At 62.2% G+C, this 16118-nt stretch overlaps 2 protein-coding genes across 6 annotated transcripts in view; both read right to left on the bottom strand.

Moving 5' to 3' along the window:
• The window catches only part of GNG7 (G protein subunit gamma 7), a 126096-nt gene extending 121522 nt beyond the window's left edge, over positions 1–4574 (bottom strand). The window contains exon 1 of one of the 2 annotated variants that reach the window (XM_023644377.2): positions 4451–4574. The gene's annotated coding sequence lies outside the window, so the exon portion shown is untranslated. The remainder of the gene's footprint in view (positions 1–4450) is intronic. The other variant, XM_023644376.2, reaches the window with a different exon arrangement.
• Positions 4575–6670: 2096 nt separating this feature from the next.
• On the bottom strand, positions 6671–15538 carry DIRAS1 (DIRAS family GTPase 1). 4 transcript variants are annotated; one of them, XM_070272440.1, is made up of 2 exons: positions 15439–15538; positions 6671–9941 (listed from the first exon to the last, which is right to left on the bottom strand). In XM_070272440.1, the coding sequence occupies exon 2, from the start codon at positions 9871–9873 to the stop codon at positions 9277–9279; it is 597 nt and encodes a 198-aa protein (XP_070128541.1). In that variant the 5' UTR covers positions 9874–9941; positions 15439–15538; the 3' UTR covers positions 6671–9276. The 4 variants fall into 4 exon arrangements, with proteins under 4 accessions (XP_070128541.1, XP_070128542.1, XP_023500147.1 ...); XM_070272441.1 differs by lacking the exon at positions 15439–15538 and adding an exon at positions 13724–13864; XM_023644379.2 differs by lacking the exon at positions 15439–15538 and adding an exon at positions 12995–13099.
• Between the last annotated feature and the right edge of the window lie 580 nt (positions 15539–16118).

The raw sequence follows: 16118 nt of genomic DNA on the forward strand, positions 1-16118 counted from the left end.
CCTGGAAAAGGCCATTTAAATAGCAGCACGATTCTTCACCGCCCTAGTGTGGGAGCAGCCCAGCTGTCCATCAGTGGATGATGGATCCACACAACGTGGTCCATCCACACACCGGAATATTATGCAGCCGTGAAGAGGAGCGAGGCCCTGACACAGCCGCACGAGTACGGACCTGAGCACACGACGCTCAGGGAGAGAAGCAGACACAGAAAGACACACGGTGTGTGACCCCATTGACGGGAAACCTCCAGAATAGGCAGATCCACAGACAGAGAGCAGGCTCATGGGTGCCAGGGGCTGGGGAGTGACTGATGGGGACGGGGGATCTTACTGGGGTGATGAACATGTTCTAAAATGAATTTATGGGGATGGTGGCACAACTTCACAAACTCCCCCCAAAACTGACCTGCATCCTTAAATGGCTAAGTTTTCTGATAAGGAAATTGTACCCCAAGTTAAAAAATAAAAAGCAGGAAAACATGCCCCTTCGCAAGGTTCCCAGGAGAAAGAGTAGCCGGTTCTGGAAGCGCGTCAGAGCTGCCCCCAGGGAGGAGGAGGCAGAAGTGACCACCCCTGAGAGGTGGCCCCAGCTCTTCAGTCCCCAGTCTGGTCTCTAAGTCTCCTGGGTGACATGTGGGACAAATTTCCTCCAGACTCTGAAACGAGAGGCCACAACAAACAGGAGCACGAGAACAGCGGTGACAATCCAGAGCTGTCTGGACGAACATCGCAACCGGAGGAAGGGTCCCCGACACCGCCAAGGATGCGGACGGCGGAGGCCAGCGGTTCAAGGACCACAGCAAACCTCACAGGACCCACACTAGGCCCGGGCGAACCCCAGAGGAGCAGCCCGCACGTTTGGGGCACAGAGGGAGGGGAAAGACGTCTGTGTCAACTCCCAGTGATTACGCCACCATCCTGCTCACCGTCCCCTCTAGAAGGCTCCAGAAAGTTCCACCATCATGGAAGTCAGGCACAGCCCTTGTGTAAGAAATCACAAAGGAGCTTCAAGAACACACGTAACCTAGTAAATAGCATCTTGAAGACTATTTGTCTCCAGATGCAAATGAGAAAACCTGTAATAACACCTTGAAGGGAAAAGGGAGTTTTCACACTACTGCAGGGTGTACAAAAAAAACCCCGCCTCCATTCAGTAAACAGGGGGCTGAGCGTCTGTGTGTTAGCGTAATGCTGTCTTCCCTCCGAACCACAGCGCTCCCGGCTTTACGAGACAAGAGCAGACGACGACGCGTCAGTCGCCGGATATTTTCCGTAGGACACCAAGAATTTCCCAAAGAATTCAGGCTTCTCTGCTCGGTGAAAACCACAGATGCCGACAGCAAACTTGGGTCTCTCTGTGCCCGCCGCCCGCCGGTCACTGAACCCCGGATACGAAATCGGGGTGAAAGCTGGGAAGCCACACAAAAGACTCGCCTAGAAAGAAGCTGGCATCTCCCAAATTCTCGAGGAGCAGTGTGATTTTAATCTGATTTTATTTTTTCCTCTCAAAATGAGAGCACTAGATGATTGACGACCAAAACCCAAATCTGGGCGAGATGTGGTCTTTAAATGAGAAAATAACTTGGTTTTGTCTATGATGGGGGGGTGGTGTCTCCGCCAGGGGCGGTCCTGCCCCCAGGGGACATCAGGTGACATCTGGGGACATCTGTGGTTGTCACACTGGGGGAGCTCCTGGCATCAAGTGGGTGGGGGCCAGGGATGCTGCTCAACACCCTACAGCGCCCAGGACGGCACCCCCAAGAGAGTGACCTGAACCCATGTCAGCCGTGCCGGGGGGGGGGGGGGGGGGGGGGGGGAGACCCAGGTCCCTCATATGAACTCAAGTTGTAAAGCTCATGTATTTAAAGAGCATACAATCGTGGTCCCTCGGGGGGACACATCCAAATGGCTCCTGGGGGCACATCTACATCAGAATGACCCCTACAGCCTCCTCTTACTTGGACACACTTGTTCCCTGACAAACATTCAGAATCTCCTGGCACCAGATCCAAGATCTTCCTCTTTTTTTTTTTTTTTTTTTTTTTGCTGAGGAAGATTAGTCCTAAGCTAACATCTGTTGCCAATCTCCCTCTTTTTGCCGAGGAAGACTGTCACTGAGCTAACATCTGTGCCCATCTTCCTCTATTTTGTATGTGGGATGCCACCACAGTGTGGCTTGATGGGCAGTGTGTAGGTCCATGTGGGGGGATCCGAACCGGTGAACCCTGGGCCACCAAATGGGAGCACAGGAACTTAACTACTGAGCCACAGGACCGGCCTCCATGGAATTCTTTTTGTTTGTTTGTTTTTTCCTCACTTTTAATAATATAGAAATTATTTTTTGCAGATTCTTTTTCAGACCTCCAGGGGTGATTCTCACGTGCACCCCAAGGTTGAAGGACTGGGGTCAGATGGCGCCTGACCCCTTTCCTCCCCTCTCTCACGACCTAGTAATTCCGCCTACCCACCTCCCCCCTCCCAAAGAACCCTCGATTTAGAACATCGTTATCCACGCCGCAGGCACGCACCCGTGCCACGTGCGCGCTCGGTGCTCCCCTTCCCTCCCCTGACCCTCGCAGCCATCCCACGGGGTCCCCACTCCCGTTCCTTCTATCAGTCCCATTTCACAGAGCAGGAAACTAAGGCCCCCAGAGGCCACGTGGGCACGCAAACAGCCAGGGCCGAGATGGGATCGCAGGGGGCGCATCCTCCAGATGCCACTGCGCCCTTCACCTCCGCATCCCAGCCAACGAGTTCGCGCCCCTGCGCTGCCTCGCCGCCACCTAGCAACAGCGGAAGGCTCTGCGCTGCTGTTCATCACGCCTGTCTTCTCCCGCCCACCTCCCGGCCCCGTGGCAGCCCCCGCTCCCCAGGAAAAATAAAGTGCCACCCACAGCCCTCAAGAGCACCGTCCCCAAAACTCCCACTTGGGTCCCTCCCCCCTGAGCCCAAAAATCCCTGAAAAATTCAGTCACTGAGTCAAGCTGTTCTGCGTCCCGAGACACCCTCCTTGGCACTGTCCATCCCAGCAACAGGCCCCACAAAGTCCACTGAACTCCGGGCTCCTCCAGCTCACGGTGGCCCCGGGGGGTTTCTGCCCTGTGCCCCCTTTTACAGAGAATGATTAGCCCCCCCAAACGAGGGGGCGAGTCCCCTCCACGAGCCGTATGACTTCTAACCCAGACCCCTCCACTTTCTCCAGAACAGTGACCCTCCGGCAGACACCTGTCCCCGCGTCTCCCAGCCCTCCACTCCCCTCCCATCTCTCCGCTCCCCTCCTACTTCCTCACCCCCCCACACACTCCTAACTCTCCATTTCGCCCCAAATCCCTCGGGCCCCTTCTGAAACAGGTCTGACCCCCACCTCCATCCCTCAGCCCTCCCCGTGTCTCTGCCCTCTGGCCCTGTGCCAGCTCAGCCTAACCCCGGGCTCTGCAATCAGGCTTCCCGGCCAGCTCGACCCCCAGCTCCAGCTCGACCCCCAGCTCCAGCCTCAACTCCAGCTGCAGCCTCCTCCCCAGCTAACCTCCACCTTCAACTCCTCTCCCAGCCCCCTCCTCAAATAAGTCCCACCCTCAACTCAACCCCTATGCCCCTCCCCAGCTAATCTAGACCCCCAACTCAGCCCCAGCCCCCTCCCCAGCTAACCTAGACCCCAGATCTCCAACTCCAACACCAGTCCCCAACTCCAGCCCCTCCCCAGCTGACTCCATCCTCCATCTCCACCCCCAGCCCCTTCTCCAACTAACCTTGACCCTCAGCTCCAGCCCTGATTCCTAATTCCAGCCCGGATCCGCAACTCCAGCCCCCTCCCCAGCTAACCTGGACCCCCAACTCCAGTCCAGATCCCCAGGCTCCACTCCCAGCCCCTCCCCAGCTAACCTCGACCTCAACTCCAGCCCCAGGCCCCTCTCCAGCTAACCTCGACCTCAACTCCAGCCCAGAACCCCAGGCTCCATCCCTAGCCCCCTCCCCAGCTAACCTCATCTCCCAGCTCCAGCCCCTCCCCAGACAACTTGACCTCAACTCCAGCCCCCTCCCCAGCTAACCTCCAGCCCCAGCCCCGCCCCCAGGCCCCTCTCCAGCAGACCCCGACCCGACTCCCAATTCCAGCCCGGATCCTCAACTCCAGCCCCCTCCCCAGCAGACCCCGACCCCCAGCTCCCGCCCTGACTTCCAATTCCAGCCCGGATCCTCAACTCCAGCCCCCTCCCCAGCAGACCCGACCCCCAGCTCCTGCCCTGACTCCCAGTTCCAGCCCGGATCCTCAACTCCAGCCCCCTCCCCAGCAGACCCCGACCCCCAGCTCGGTCTGCAGCCAGATCGGAGCCCTCGGAGTCCCGCTTCCCCCGGGACCCCGGGCCTGCCCTCCGCCCCGGCCACGCGCCGGCCCCCTGACCCCGGGGAGGACGGCGGACCTGGCCCGGACCCCGGCCGCACGCGCCCTTACCTGCGCCCGGGCCACCGCGGCCGCCTCAGCCCCGCCGCGCAGCCGAACCCGCCGCCTGGTAGCGACCGCGGCTCCCCTCCTCGGGGCGGGGCCGGCGCGCGGGGGGCGGGCCCTGGCGGCCGGCGCGGCCAATCGCGAGCCCGGACTGCGGGAGGCTCGGGCCGAGGGCGGGGCGCAGGGCAGGCAGCGGGGTAGGCTGCGCCCAGGAGAGGGGGCGGGGCGCGGGGCGCCGGCGCGGCCGGAGGAGGAGCGTTGAGTGGCACCGCCGCTGGCCACCCGCGAGCGGGGAACGCGCGGGGGGCGGGACTATGCTAATTTGCAAATCGGCTTGCAGGGGAGGCCTCCGCCGCGAGGCGGCGAGCGGAGTTTCAGAGGTGACTGGCGACGTCAAGGAAGCGCGTGGAGGTTCGCGAGTTCGAATCCCGGAGGGCCCATGGGTTCGAATTCCAAATCCTCGCTCCGGGGGTTCATTTTCCCGGGGCAGAATGTCCCCTCCTAATCGGTCGCCTGGCTAGCGGGACAAAAATAATAATAATTGCTCTCTCTCGTTGAACCCTCTGCATAAGGCTAGGAGAAACCATATCCCCATTTTACAGAGGGGGAAACTGAGTCTCAGAGAGGTTAAACCCACGGTCACTTGCCCAAGCCTGTCTCATAATTTCCAAGGTTTCTCAGTTTCCCAACTCCTGGGCTTTAAAAGCAGGTTCCTGGGCCCCCACCCAGATGGAATGATCCAGAATCCTGCAGGGGGTGGGTGGAGAGCTGGAATAGACCCCTGGAATGTGCATTTTTCACAAGCTCCCTGGCGATGTTGGGAAACATTTGCGATGTCTTTGAAAGCATCCAGCCCTGATGGAAGGAAGAATTTCTTACACAGAAGGATAGAGCCACCATATTCTGAGACATCAACTACCTTGTGCAACCAACACTTATATTCTGTGATCTGAGATGCTGGCCTCCCTGCTGGGCCCCCCAGGCCTCCTGTCATCCCCGCAGGAACTTCCTTGCTCATGCCCTCCATGCACAGAGAGAACCAGGTGCCTGGGGCGGGCAGGCATCTCACTCCCTGGCCCGTATCCCCCAAAGGAATTACTGTCTAAACAAGGGTCGCAAACTGGTGGCTTGTGGCCCAAAACTCCTTAAAAAATTTTAAATTCGTTGCCAACATTTGAAAATCTGGACGTTTTACAGAAAGAAATCCAGATTTCCAGGCACTCTTGGAAAAATCAGAAGGTTCGGGATTCCTGGAGCCATCGGTAGACGTGGCTGCCACGCTTCACTCGAGGACATCATCGTGTGGCCTCAACGACAGAGCAGGGTCGAGACTGGGGTGAGGCCAGTGAGGCCATGTTCTCAAATCCAAAACTTAAAGGGGAAAAAAAAAAAATCTTGCCTGCAAGATAAATGCTACATTAATGCAATATTTTAAAATTCAAAATAAATGCAGAAATAATCCGTGATGAATAAAATACCAAGATTTTAGAGAAAGACAAGATCTGGTTCTGCACGCGGGAGAACCACCTCTCTTGCTTTTCCCTAGCCCCGCCCCGCCCCCCAAGTCAGATACTGTCTCTAAAATAGGGATGTTTTGTTCACCACGGCTGCCTTTGCGTTGAAATATGTACCTTGATGGTTGAGTTTTTGGTGCCCTCCGCCGAGTTTTGCACCCATGGCAAGTGCCTGGCTCTCCTCACCCTAGACGGGCCCCTGCTTATAAGTTTGCAAACTCAACCCAGAGCCGGTTAATAGATGGGGAATCTGAGGCGCCGTGGGTTCCTCCCCGTGTAAAACGGGGCTCATAGCGTCTGTCCACTCCCCACAACTGGCTGCAGCTAAGTAACCGGGTCTGGCAGGACTCTCGAGGGGTCTTGTGGGGGACCACCCGGGGAAGGGCTGAAATGTTCCTGTGACTCGCCGGCGTGCTCATCCCCAAAGTGCAAACTCTTCCCACATCCCCATCACTCACCCCCCAGTTCTCACCTCCTCATGCCTCATCTCCATTCCTCACCTCCTCGTCCCTTACTTTCTCCATTTCTCACCTCCTTCATCCTTCATCCCTCACCTCCTCCATCCCTCATCCCCATCCCTCACCTCCTCATCTCTCACCTCCCCCGTCCCTCATCCCTTGTCCCCATCTCTCACCTCCCCATCCTTCACGTCCCTCATTCTTCGCAGGCGGTAAGCTGACCCCCCACCCCCACCCCAAAGAAGGCGCACCGGTGGGGAATGCAGGATCCACTTCTTTATTGCAGGAAAACTATTTCTAGAGCGAATGCTACACAGACCCCACGACAGGGGGCGGGGGCACCCACATGCGGGGCAGAGGGGGCAGGGCCGGGATTACAGCAAGCGTGGCCTGGTGCGGTCCGCAGACCCAGGGATGCCCAGGCAGGATGGGCAGCAGCGGGGGCAGGCTCCGGGGCCCCCTCCTGCTGCAGAACCCCTCTCTTGTCGGGGTGGGGCCTGGGGAGGGAGAGGCCTGGAGGCGGGCGGGGCCCCAGAGAGATTGTGCTATCAGGGTGTGTCCCTGAGAAAAGGGCCCAGACCCCTGCCCCAGCCCCACCCTCTCCGGCACCTTCAAGGCCCAGGAACCACTCCTGGAGCCGACAAGGGGCACCACCCGCTGCTGCTGGGCCCTGGGCCCCCCACGGGATAAGGGGGCTCAGCTGTGCTCAGACAGGAGGCTACTGTTCTTGCCGGGGCCTGTCCACGTGCAGGGCGGTGACCTCCCACAGACGTGCACGCACACACACTCCCTCTCTCTCACAGTGTGCCCAGTAAATGTTTGCGGAGCGAAGTCACAGGAACACAGAGAAGAACATCCATGCGGCTACCAAGGTGGACACAAACAGTCCCTCTTACCCACACAGAGTCCCCACATGGTCACATGACTTCTAGCCACACGGCCTCTCTCGCACATGCACACACACACACACAGTTCAGTCCCAGTGTGCACAAGCACACACACGTGCAGCCTCCTCATGCCCAATGACACCCAAGGTTGTGAGCAGCCTCAGGGAGACACCCATGTGACAGGGAGATGAGAGCAGCTCCAGCTGACAGCCACTGAGCCACCAAGCCCCTCGGTCCTGTGACCACAGAGACCTGAGGGCTGCCAACAACGAGACCCTTCCCCAGTCCGACCCTCGGATGAGACCGCAGCCGGGCCCGCACTCTGACCGCAGCCTCGTGAGATCCTGCACACAAGACCCGCTAAGCCGTGTCTGGACTCCTGACCCCCAGAATCCGGGAGATGATAAACGTGCGTTGTTGCAGGTGTCTGAGTCTGTGGTCCTCTGTTGGGCAGCCACGGCTGACGGGGACAGATTTTGAGCAGAGAGCCACCTTGCTACAGCGTGAAACAGGCTCGGTGTTCCCCAAACAGTCAGAGCAAACAGGTTTACAGATGCTCTCTGATAAATCACATCACCCGCTCCCGAAAAGACAGCTGCTTGTGGTCACACTCATGCTGTAGGAAGGTTCACACCTCGCAAATATCCTGTCCTGCTGACAACCACACTGCCCACTCCTGCATAGACCCTACACCGTTACGACACACAAAACACTGTCCCAGGCACGCACCATCCCCATGACAGCCACACACACACACACACACAGACACACGCCTGGACACAGCCATCCGCCCACCTGTGCACACCACACTGCACAGCTACACCATCCCATGGTCACCCCCAACCTAGGCCTGCAGGTCCCCTGTGCTTGTCAGACACAGCCCCACACGGCCCCAAGAGCGTGGAACCATCTAGATGCTCTCACGAAACACTCGGAATCTCACGTGGCAGACACACCCCGACCCCAGGACTCGCCTTCCTGGTGGGCCCCCTCTCTGGGGCACATTTGGCCGGAGGAAGCGGCTGCTCAGAGCTCTGCCTTGACCCCTCAGATCCTGCTGGTGCTGGGTCCGGTCGCCTGCCCCTAGACGGGCCCCAGGCACCCCTCTCCAGCACCCCGGATCCCCCTGCCGGGGCCTCGGTGGGGACACCCCGTGCCGATCTCTCTCTGCGGGCCGTGTCCATGAAGGCCCTCCGTATTCACGCCGGATGGTCCCCTGGAGTTGTGCTGTGGCCATCAGCCGGTCTCGGGCTTCCCCTGCCTGCACCCCAGAGCCAGGCCGTGCGAGGAGTGGGACTCAGGGCTGGTGGGGCGCTGCTCCGGGCCCTGTGGTTATTGCCTGGCGGGGCCTGAGACCCGTCCCGCGAGGCCGCCCCCCCCCCCCCAGGCTGTGGGGACAGGGGCGAGAGGGGTGGTCTGGGACCCGGGGTCGGGGGCACAGGCCAGAGGTCATGAGAGATGGAGGTGGTGGGGGGCGGGGTGTATGTTAATTAAACACCAAATAGGAGAAAACAAGATCTGAGGTCCATGTGCATTTCAACTCCCCCTCCAGCAAGGTCACAGTGATCTGACGGGGGAGGGGGCGCAGGTCTGGCGGGGGGGGAACCCAAGGGAAAGGGTCAGAGACGGGGGTCCTGGGAGACACGGAGACAGGCAGAGATGGGAAAAACCCAGCACCCTCAGTCCCGATGGGGACAGGCAGCTCCCCCATCTTCCCACGTGCAGATCAAGGGGGCCACCTCCAGCACTGAGCTTTGGGGGGTACAGACAGGATGGGGGGTGGGCAGTGAAGGGAAGGCAGAGTGATATGACAGCACCAGACCTGCCATGGGCTCGCTGGGGCCTTGGTTTCCCCAGCAGAGACGGTGGAGGAAGGAAGAGAAGTGGAAGAGGCGAGAGACAGGAGAGGAAGGCAGCTGCAGGGGGCGCCGGGAGAGGCACGGGGCAGGCGGGCGGGCGGGCGTCCCGTGGGCTCACATGAGGACGCACTTGCCCTTGATGCGGTCTGTCCTCTTCTGCTTGCTGGAGCGCTTACCGTCGATGTTCAGGCTCATGTTCCGGCGCGTCTCCAGCGTGAGCAGCTCCTGGAAGAGCTCCTTGACGTTGTAATTCATCTTGGCCGAGGTCTCCATGAAGGCGCATTTCCACTCCCGCGCCACGGCCTGGGCCTCGCGGGTGTCCACCTCCCGCTGCGTCTCGTCGCACTTGTTGCCCACCAGCATGACGGGGATGTCCTCCACGCTGCCCTTGATCTGCACGATGAGCTGGTAGATGGGCCCCAGCTCCTCCAGCGACTGCTTGCTGGTGACCGAGAAGACCAGGATGAAGGCGTGGCCCTTGGAGATGGACAGCCGCTGCATGGCGGGGAACTGGTGGCTGCCCGTGGTGTCGGTGATCTGCAGCGTGCACACGCTCTTGTCGCAGCTGATCACCTGCCGGTAGGTGTCCTCGATGGTGGGGATGTAGGTGTCCCGGAAAGTACCCTTCACGAAGCGTAGCACGAGAGAGCTCTTGCCCACTCCGCCCGCCCCGAACACCACCACTCGGTAGTCATTGCTCTGTTCGGGCATCTTCCACGCGGGGGGTGGGGGTCGGGGCCCGGAGGGCTCGCGCCGGCTGCTAGAACCCCACACCGACCCTGTACGGAGAGGAGTGTCAGAGGCAAAAGGCCGCTCAGTCGGGAGGGGACGGGTCCGGGCCCGGGGTGGGGAGGTGGGGGTATGGCTTCTCAAAGGAGATGGCATTTCTCCTGCGTCCTGGGCAGGCCCTTCTGGTGCACTTGGCCGCCTTTGCCATTCTGCCCTGCGTGCAGGCTGGGAGCCAGCCCCCTCTGCTTGCTTCCCGCCTCAAGATCTGGGGCCTGTGCGCCTTCCCAGGGGACTCTGGGCTGGGGGAGGCGTGGAGATGCCAGTGCGCTCTGCACACCAACCCCTTTCCCCACCGGCATGCCCCCTCTGCCCTCCCGCAAGCTGCACCTGCTTCCCCCTGCCTTCCCAGCACGGCTCCTGGAAGCCAGCAGCCCTGGCTCTGGGACCTGGGCAAGCCGCTTTGCCACCCTGAGCCTCAGTTTTCCTCCTCTGCAAAATGGGTGAAATGGTGCCTCTCTCTGGCAATCACAGCTCTTCCCCCAGCCCAGAGGCTCCTAACGTGGGAGCCACATGGTGGGGTGTTTTTAAAATGCAGATTGCAGGGCTTCAGCCCTGGCCCCGGAAGGGATGAATCAGTTGGCCCAGGACCCTGGGCCCGATGGCATAGTGGTTAAGTTCGTGCACTCTGCTTTGGCCGCTCGGCTTTGTGGGTTCGGATCCCAGGCGCAGACCTACGTACTGCTCATCAAACCATGCCGTCGTGGCGTCCCACGTACACGATAGAGGAAGACTGGCTCAGAGACAATCTTCCTCGAGCAAAAAGAGGAAGATTAGCAACAGAGGTTAGCTCAGGGCTAATCTTCCTCACCAAAAAAAGAAAAAAAAGGGAATTTGCATTTTAAAGCCACTTTCCTCCCCTCATCCCGTAAGTGTGATCCTGGAGCTGCAGGTCCAAGAGTCAGTTTGCAAATCATGACTGATTTCCAACAGCAGCCCAGGTTGGAGATGAGAAAAATGAAACTGAGCCCCGAGAAAAAATATCACTCCCTAAACTCTGTCCCCAGGCTATGCTCTGGCCTGCCCTGGCCTCCCACTCAGGTCTGACATATCTATTGGAACAGAACTCCCATGGAGGGGGTCTTCTTATCATTGCTCCCTTCTCCTGTGCACAGAGAAGTCCAGGGGCCTCAGGAGGTCACACAGCAATTCCTGAAATGACGGAGGGGAGGGAAGAACCTTGGGCTGTGGGCGGGAAGGCAGGAGGCCTGTCTCTAGCATCCGTGTGCTTATTTATAGAAAGCAGCAGAGACCCCTTTCCCTCCCTGCTCCCCAGCTGTCCCTGAGGGTCCCTCACCGTGGGGCTTGGCCTACAGGGGGAGAGACAAGGCAGGTAAGATTGCACCTCAGCCAAGTCACTTCCCTCTGGTGCATCTGGGGAAGGGGGTGGTGGAGCGAGACCCGATGGTGTGGACCTGGTGGTGAGAACCCAGGCAACAAGTCGGTCCTGGAGCCTCGGTCTCCACATCTGTGAAATGTGAGCCGTCACAGTGTCCCCGCCACGGAGTTGCTGGGACAAGCGGTGTCATAAGCTGGATAAAGCCCCTGGCCAGGTGCCTGGCACACGGAGCCCCCGAGAAGGATGGACTGTCCTGCTTATCGGTCCCAAGGGCTCAGGGTGGGAAGCACGTGGCTGGTGGTGGGGTGGGAAGGCACGTTCTGGATGAGCAGAGGTACCAGATCGTCAGAGAACGACAGATGATCAAGTAGGAGCTCACACATACCCCGCGAGTTCTGCGCCCGGCACTCTGAGGAGCTCTAACAGTGCTAACTAGAGTCGGCTGTCAGGCACATCGGTGACATGCGTGGCAATGCTCAGCACTGGGAGGAAGCTGGGGGGCTGGCTGGCAAAGCGTGCCGGCCGGCTGCTCTGCTGTCACTGCTGTTTTCCAGGTGGGCGCCCCAAGGAGCGGGCACACCGGTGTGCAGCCAGACACCGCCACGACTGGCCCGAAGTGGCGGGTGACAGTCGCTTGTGCTACCCCAGCCCCAGCCCTGGCTTTGCTCTGGGCACAGACCCTCTCGCAGGGCTCCGGGCCCGTCAGCAGGGGTGTCCTCCAGGAGGGGCCCCGTTGGGCCCTGGGATCCCTGACTAGGAGCCCCCATGCAATGCCCCCCAAGTCCACACCAGGCACTCACCTGGTGCTGTTTGAATCCCACCCCCACCTCCTGCGGTGTGGGGGGAGGGGGAGGAGGTCACAGCACCACGCTCAGAGGGGGAGCCACCGGCTCAAGGTCACAGAGCAGGGAGGTGGCAGAGCAGAGCAGGACTTGAACGGGGGCCCTGGTTGGCTGTTCAGCCCCTGAGCCTCCCGCTGTGCAAGGCAGCCCACCCTGAGACCCCCCCGGGGGGGGGCCAGGCGAATCGGCCCGGCCCCAGGTCCCCAAGCCCAGCCCTGGAGGTTGCAGCGACCTCAGGGGCAGGAAAGCAGGCCCCGACCCAGGGGAGGGCCTGGGGGGCGGGATGCTTGACCAAAGGGGTGGGGGTGGGGGTCAGGGTCTGACCTGGGGACCACCTGACCAACCAGGGGTTTGATGAGAGAGGGCCTGCTCCAGGGGGCCTGAGGGAGGGGAGGCACACTGGGGGGCCAGCCCAGGGGCTCCCCTTGGTCGAGGGAGGATCTCAGTGGTGAGGGAGGGGCTTCTGAGTGAGGGGCAGGAGGGCTGAGCGGGTGTCCGGCGGGGAGACGGGCCCAGGGTCCTACTCACTCCTCCGCGGGGGAGGGGGGGTGCTGACCGAACGCGCCCGACCAACCCAGGGAAGGGGCCCAGGGCCCGGGGAGGGGCTGGCCTGGCGGCGGGGCTCGCTGTGAGCACCCGGGGGAGGGGATGCAGAGAAGGCGCCGTCCGCGGTGGGCGCGCGGAGGGGGTCCCGGTGGAGCGGCCGCCCGGGGGAGGAGGAGGAGAAAGAGGAGGAGGAGGAAAGGGAGAAGGGAGGGGAGGGCCGGCCCGCGGCCCGAGGGTGGGGCTCGGACAAAGGAGGGCGCGGGGAGAGGCCGCGGGTGGGATGCTGCGGGCCCGGCCCCCGCCCCGCCCGGCCGCCTACCTGGGCGCTCGTCCTGCGGCGCCGCCGCGGCTGCTGCTGGCCGGCTCGTGTCCGCGCGGCCGCCGCCCCCCGCGCGCCGCCCGCCGCCCGCCGCCGCCGCGCCCGCGCCCGTCCCCGCCCGTCCCCGCCCGCCGCCCGCCGGGCCCGCGCTCCGCCCCTCCCCGGGGACCCGCGCCCGCCAAGGTCACCGCCGCCGGCGCCCCCGCCCCCGCCGCGCGCGCAGCCCCGCGCGGAGCCCGCCTGGCCCCCCCACCGGCCCTCCACCCGCACCCACCCCCCCCACCTCGACCTCCACTCGGACCCCCACCGGGCCCCCATCCAGCCCCCAACCCGGCCCTCCACTTAGACCCCCCACACGGACCCCCACCCGGACCTCCACTCAAACTCCCACCAGCCACCCCCCTACCTCCACTAGGCTCACCTCCCTGGACCTCCACCCGGACCTCCACCGAGCCCCCCATCCAGCCCCCCACCGGCCCCTCACCCAGCCCTCCATCCGACCTCCACTGGAACCCCCACAGGCCCTGCCCCCCACCTCCACCTGGCTCCCCCAACCTCCACCGGGACCAAGGCCTCCACACAGACCTCCACCTGGTCGCCCATCCAGCCCCCCACCCGCCCCCCACCCAGCCCTCCACTTGGACCTCTGCTTAGACCCCACCAGGACCCCCATCGGGCCCTCCACCCGGACCCCCACTGAGGACCTCCCCCAGGGACCCCCACCCTTACCCCCTGCCGTGCGCACACCAGCTCCTGCCTGGCCCTGGGAGGTGGCCAAGTCCCTGAGGAGGGCAGTGAGCGTGTGGTCTGCTTCCGCCGGAGCCCCAGGTGGGAGCTGGCACCCTCAGGGTCACCTCCATGAGCCAGGCGCTGCGAAAGAGTGGGGCAGAGTTGAGGTCCCCTGGGGGGCGCAGGGCAGGGGCAGAGGGAAGGGGCCATTGGCAGGACTGCAGATGAAGGGGCTCGGGGAGCAGAATGGGACTCCCAGGGCTGGTGTGGGGCGGTGGTCCACCGCAGGACCCTGCACCTGAGGAGGTGGGTGGGGGGGGAGTGCGGAATGGATAAACAACCAACCAACAGAGGAGGCTCCAGAGGATGGGGCAAGGGGGGGCGCACCTGGACACTCCTGCCGATGCCAGGGGCTTGGCCCTGGCCGGGGAGCGAGGGGAAGACTGAAGAAGGAAGCCAGTACTTGGTCCGGGTTGGTGCCCCTAAGGCAGCCCACCCAGCGGGAGATGGCAGGGGGCCCCTGGTGAGTCTGGGGGCCGGCAGGGAATGGGTTTGGGGTTTGCTGGTAGGAAATGCGTCTCTTCCTCCAGTAGGAGTTGTCTCTGAGAATAAACGTTTCCCTTTGGGAAGTGTGTGCGCATTGAACGCGTCTGTGTGTCCACGTTTAGGGCAGCAAGATACCCTCACCACCCCCGGGAGGTGACCCGAGGGGACACAGGCTCATGACAGAGGAGAGTGGATCCCGGGGTGCAGCAACCAGACCAGGCGTGGGTGTGAGACAGCCCCAGGCCCCAAGCCTGTTGGAGGAAGGCACCCCTTGAAGGGGAGGCTGTCCCTATGGTGCCATAAGGAGGGACTTTCTGGAGTCAGAGCAGATGGAGGGTGAAAGAGGCTCTTTGGGAGGTGGTGAGCTCCCCGTCATGAGATGTATGAGCAGATGAGCCCCTCTGGCTCTTGGCTGCTTGGTTCTTGCTGACACACCATCTCCGTGGCTCTGACTGAGGCAGATCCTTCCTGCACCCTTGGAGATATGGGTGGGCACTGCCCCCAGGACCACCCGGCTCCCCCAGAGGCTGGGCCACTGAGGCTTGTCCAGCTTCTGGGGCTTGAAGTGCCCCACTTCTCCCTGATTCGCCCCTCCGCTGCATCCCCAGGCCTCTCCCGCCTGGACCATCCCACCTGCCTCCTTCCTGGCCTCCCAGGATGGCCCCCTCCAGCCCTCCTTCTATTCCGGCCGGCATTCACCGCCCAGCCTCCGATGTGGGCCTCTGCTGCTCTAACGCCTCCCGTGGCTCCCTTCACCGCCGGCTCAAGGTCCAGCTTCCCAGCCTGGCGTTCAGGTTCCTCTGAGACCCATGGGAACTCTCCTATTGGTTCCCCATCCTCCCCCAGCCACCTGGAGCTGTTCCCAGGCCACTCCTCCCTCCTGCCCTGTCCTTGGCCCCGTGGGCACCTCAGAGTATGGCATGGCCCCAGCCCCTCATCCGCCAGAGATGGAGACAGCCCCGTGAGCAGACATCCTGGCTTCTGACTTGGGTCCTCACGTCATCCCTGGCCAAGCGCCCCTCTGAGCCTCAGTTTCCCCACTGATGAATGAGGATTGCTGTTGTCTCGCCTCAGAGGGTTGCTGGGGACAAACAGGTGTGACATCCACATCCGAGGGGCTGCGGGCCCACAAGCACTCAGGCAGCCCTGCTCCCTCCCACGCTGCCCACCTTGGTCTCCTGAGTGACGGGCCGGCGGCGCTGGGCCGGGCCTCTGGCCTCTGGCCGGCTCCCTGGCTCCTCCGGGCGCCAGCCCAGGCTGGGCCAGGCTGACTCATGCGTAGGAGCGTGGGCACAGGCGGCAGTTCCACTCTGCGGCGGCTATTTATAGCTCCCAGGCCCGGCTCTCGGCCTTGGGAGCCAGGGGAGGACAGTCCCCTCTTCAGCTTCCTGGAGGCACGGGGCCCAAACCACCACCAGAGCACCCCAAACTAAGTCGGTGGTACCCCTTCCCCATGGCCGGCTGGCAGAGCTTGGCCTTCGTGAGGGAGAGCGCCCGTGTGTGCGTGTTGGGAATCGCCAGCTCTGCCCACTCCAGAACCTGAGGCTCAGAGAAGGGAAGCAGCTCGTCGGAGGTGGCCCAGCTGGGAAGGGGCTGAGCTGAGGCTGGAACTCAGTCCACCAGGCTCTGAAGCCACAACCCAGCTTTCTGGCTGTCCCTGGCTGTCGGGGGGCCTGGCCTGGGGACCCGCACCTGGCCTCCAGCCGTCCCTGTCCCAGAGAAGTCCTCTCAAGTGCAAGGGGCAGCCATTCACCTGCACATCCGAGCTCCTCACCTGGCCCCACGGCCCATGGGACTTCTCCCCTCCCCAGTCGCCCCGGCGGGACCACCCCGGCCTCTCGAGTAGCGC

The sequence above is a fragment of the Equus caballus genome, chromosome 7, assembly GCF_041296265.1.
Source record: "Equus caballus isolate H_3958 breed thoroughbred chromosome 7, TB-T2T, whole genome shotgun sequence".
NCBI lineage: Eukaryota > Metazoa > Chordata > Mammalia > Perissodactyla > Equidae > Equus > Equus caballus.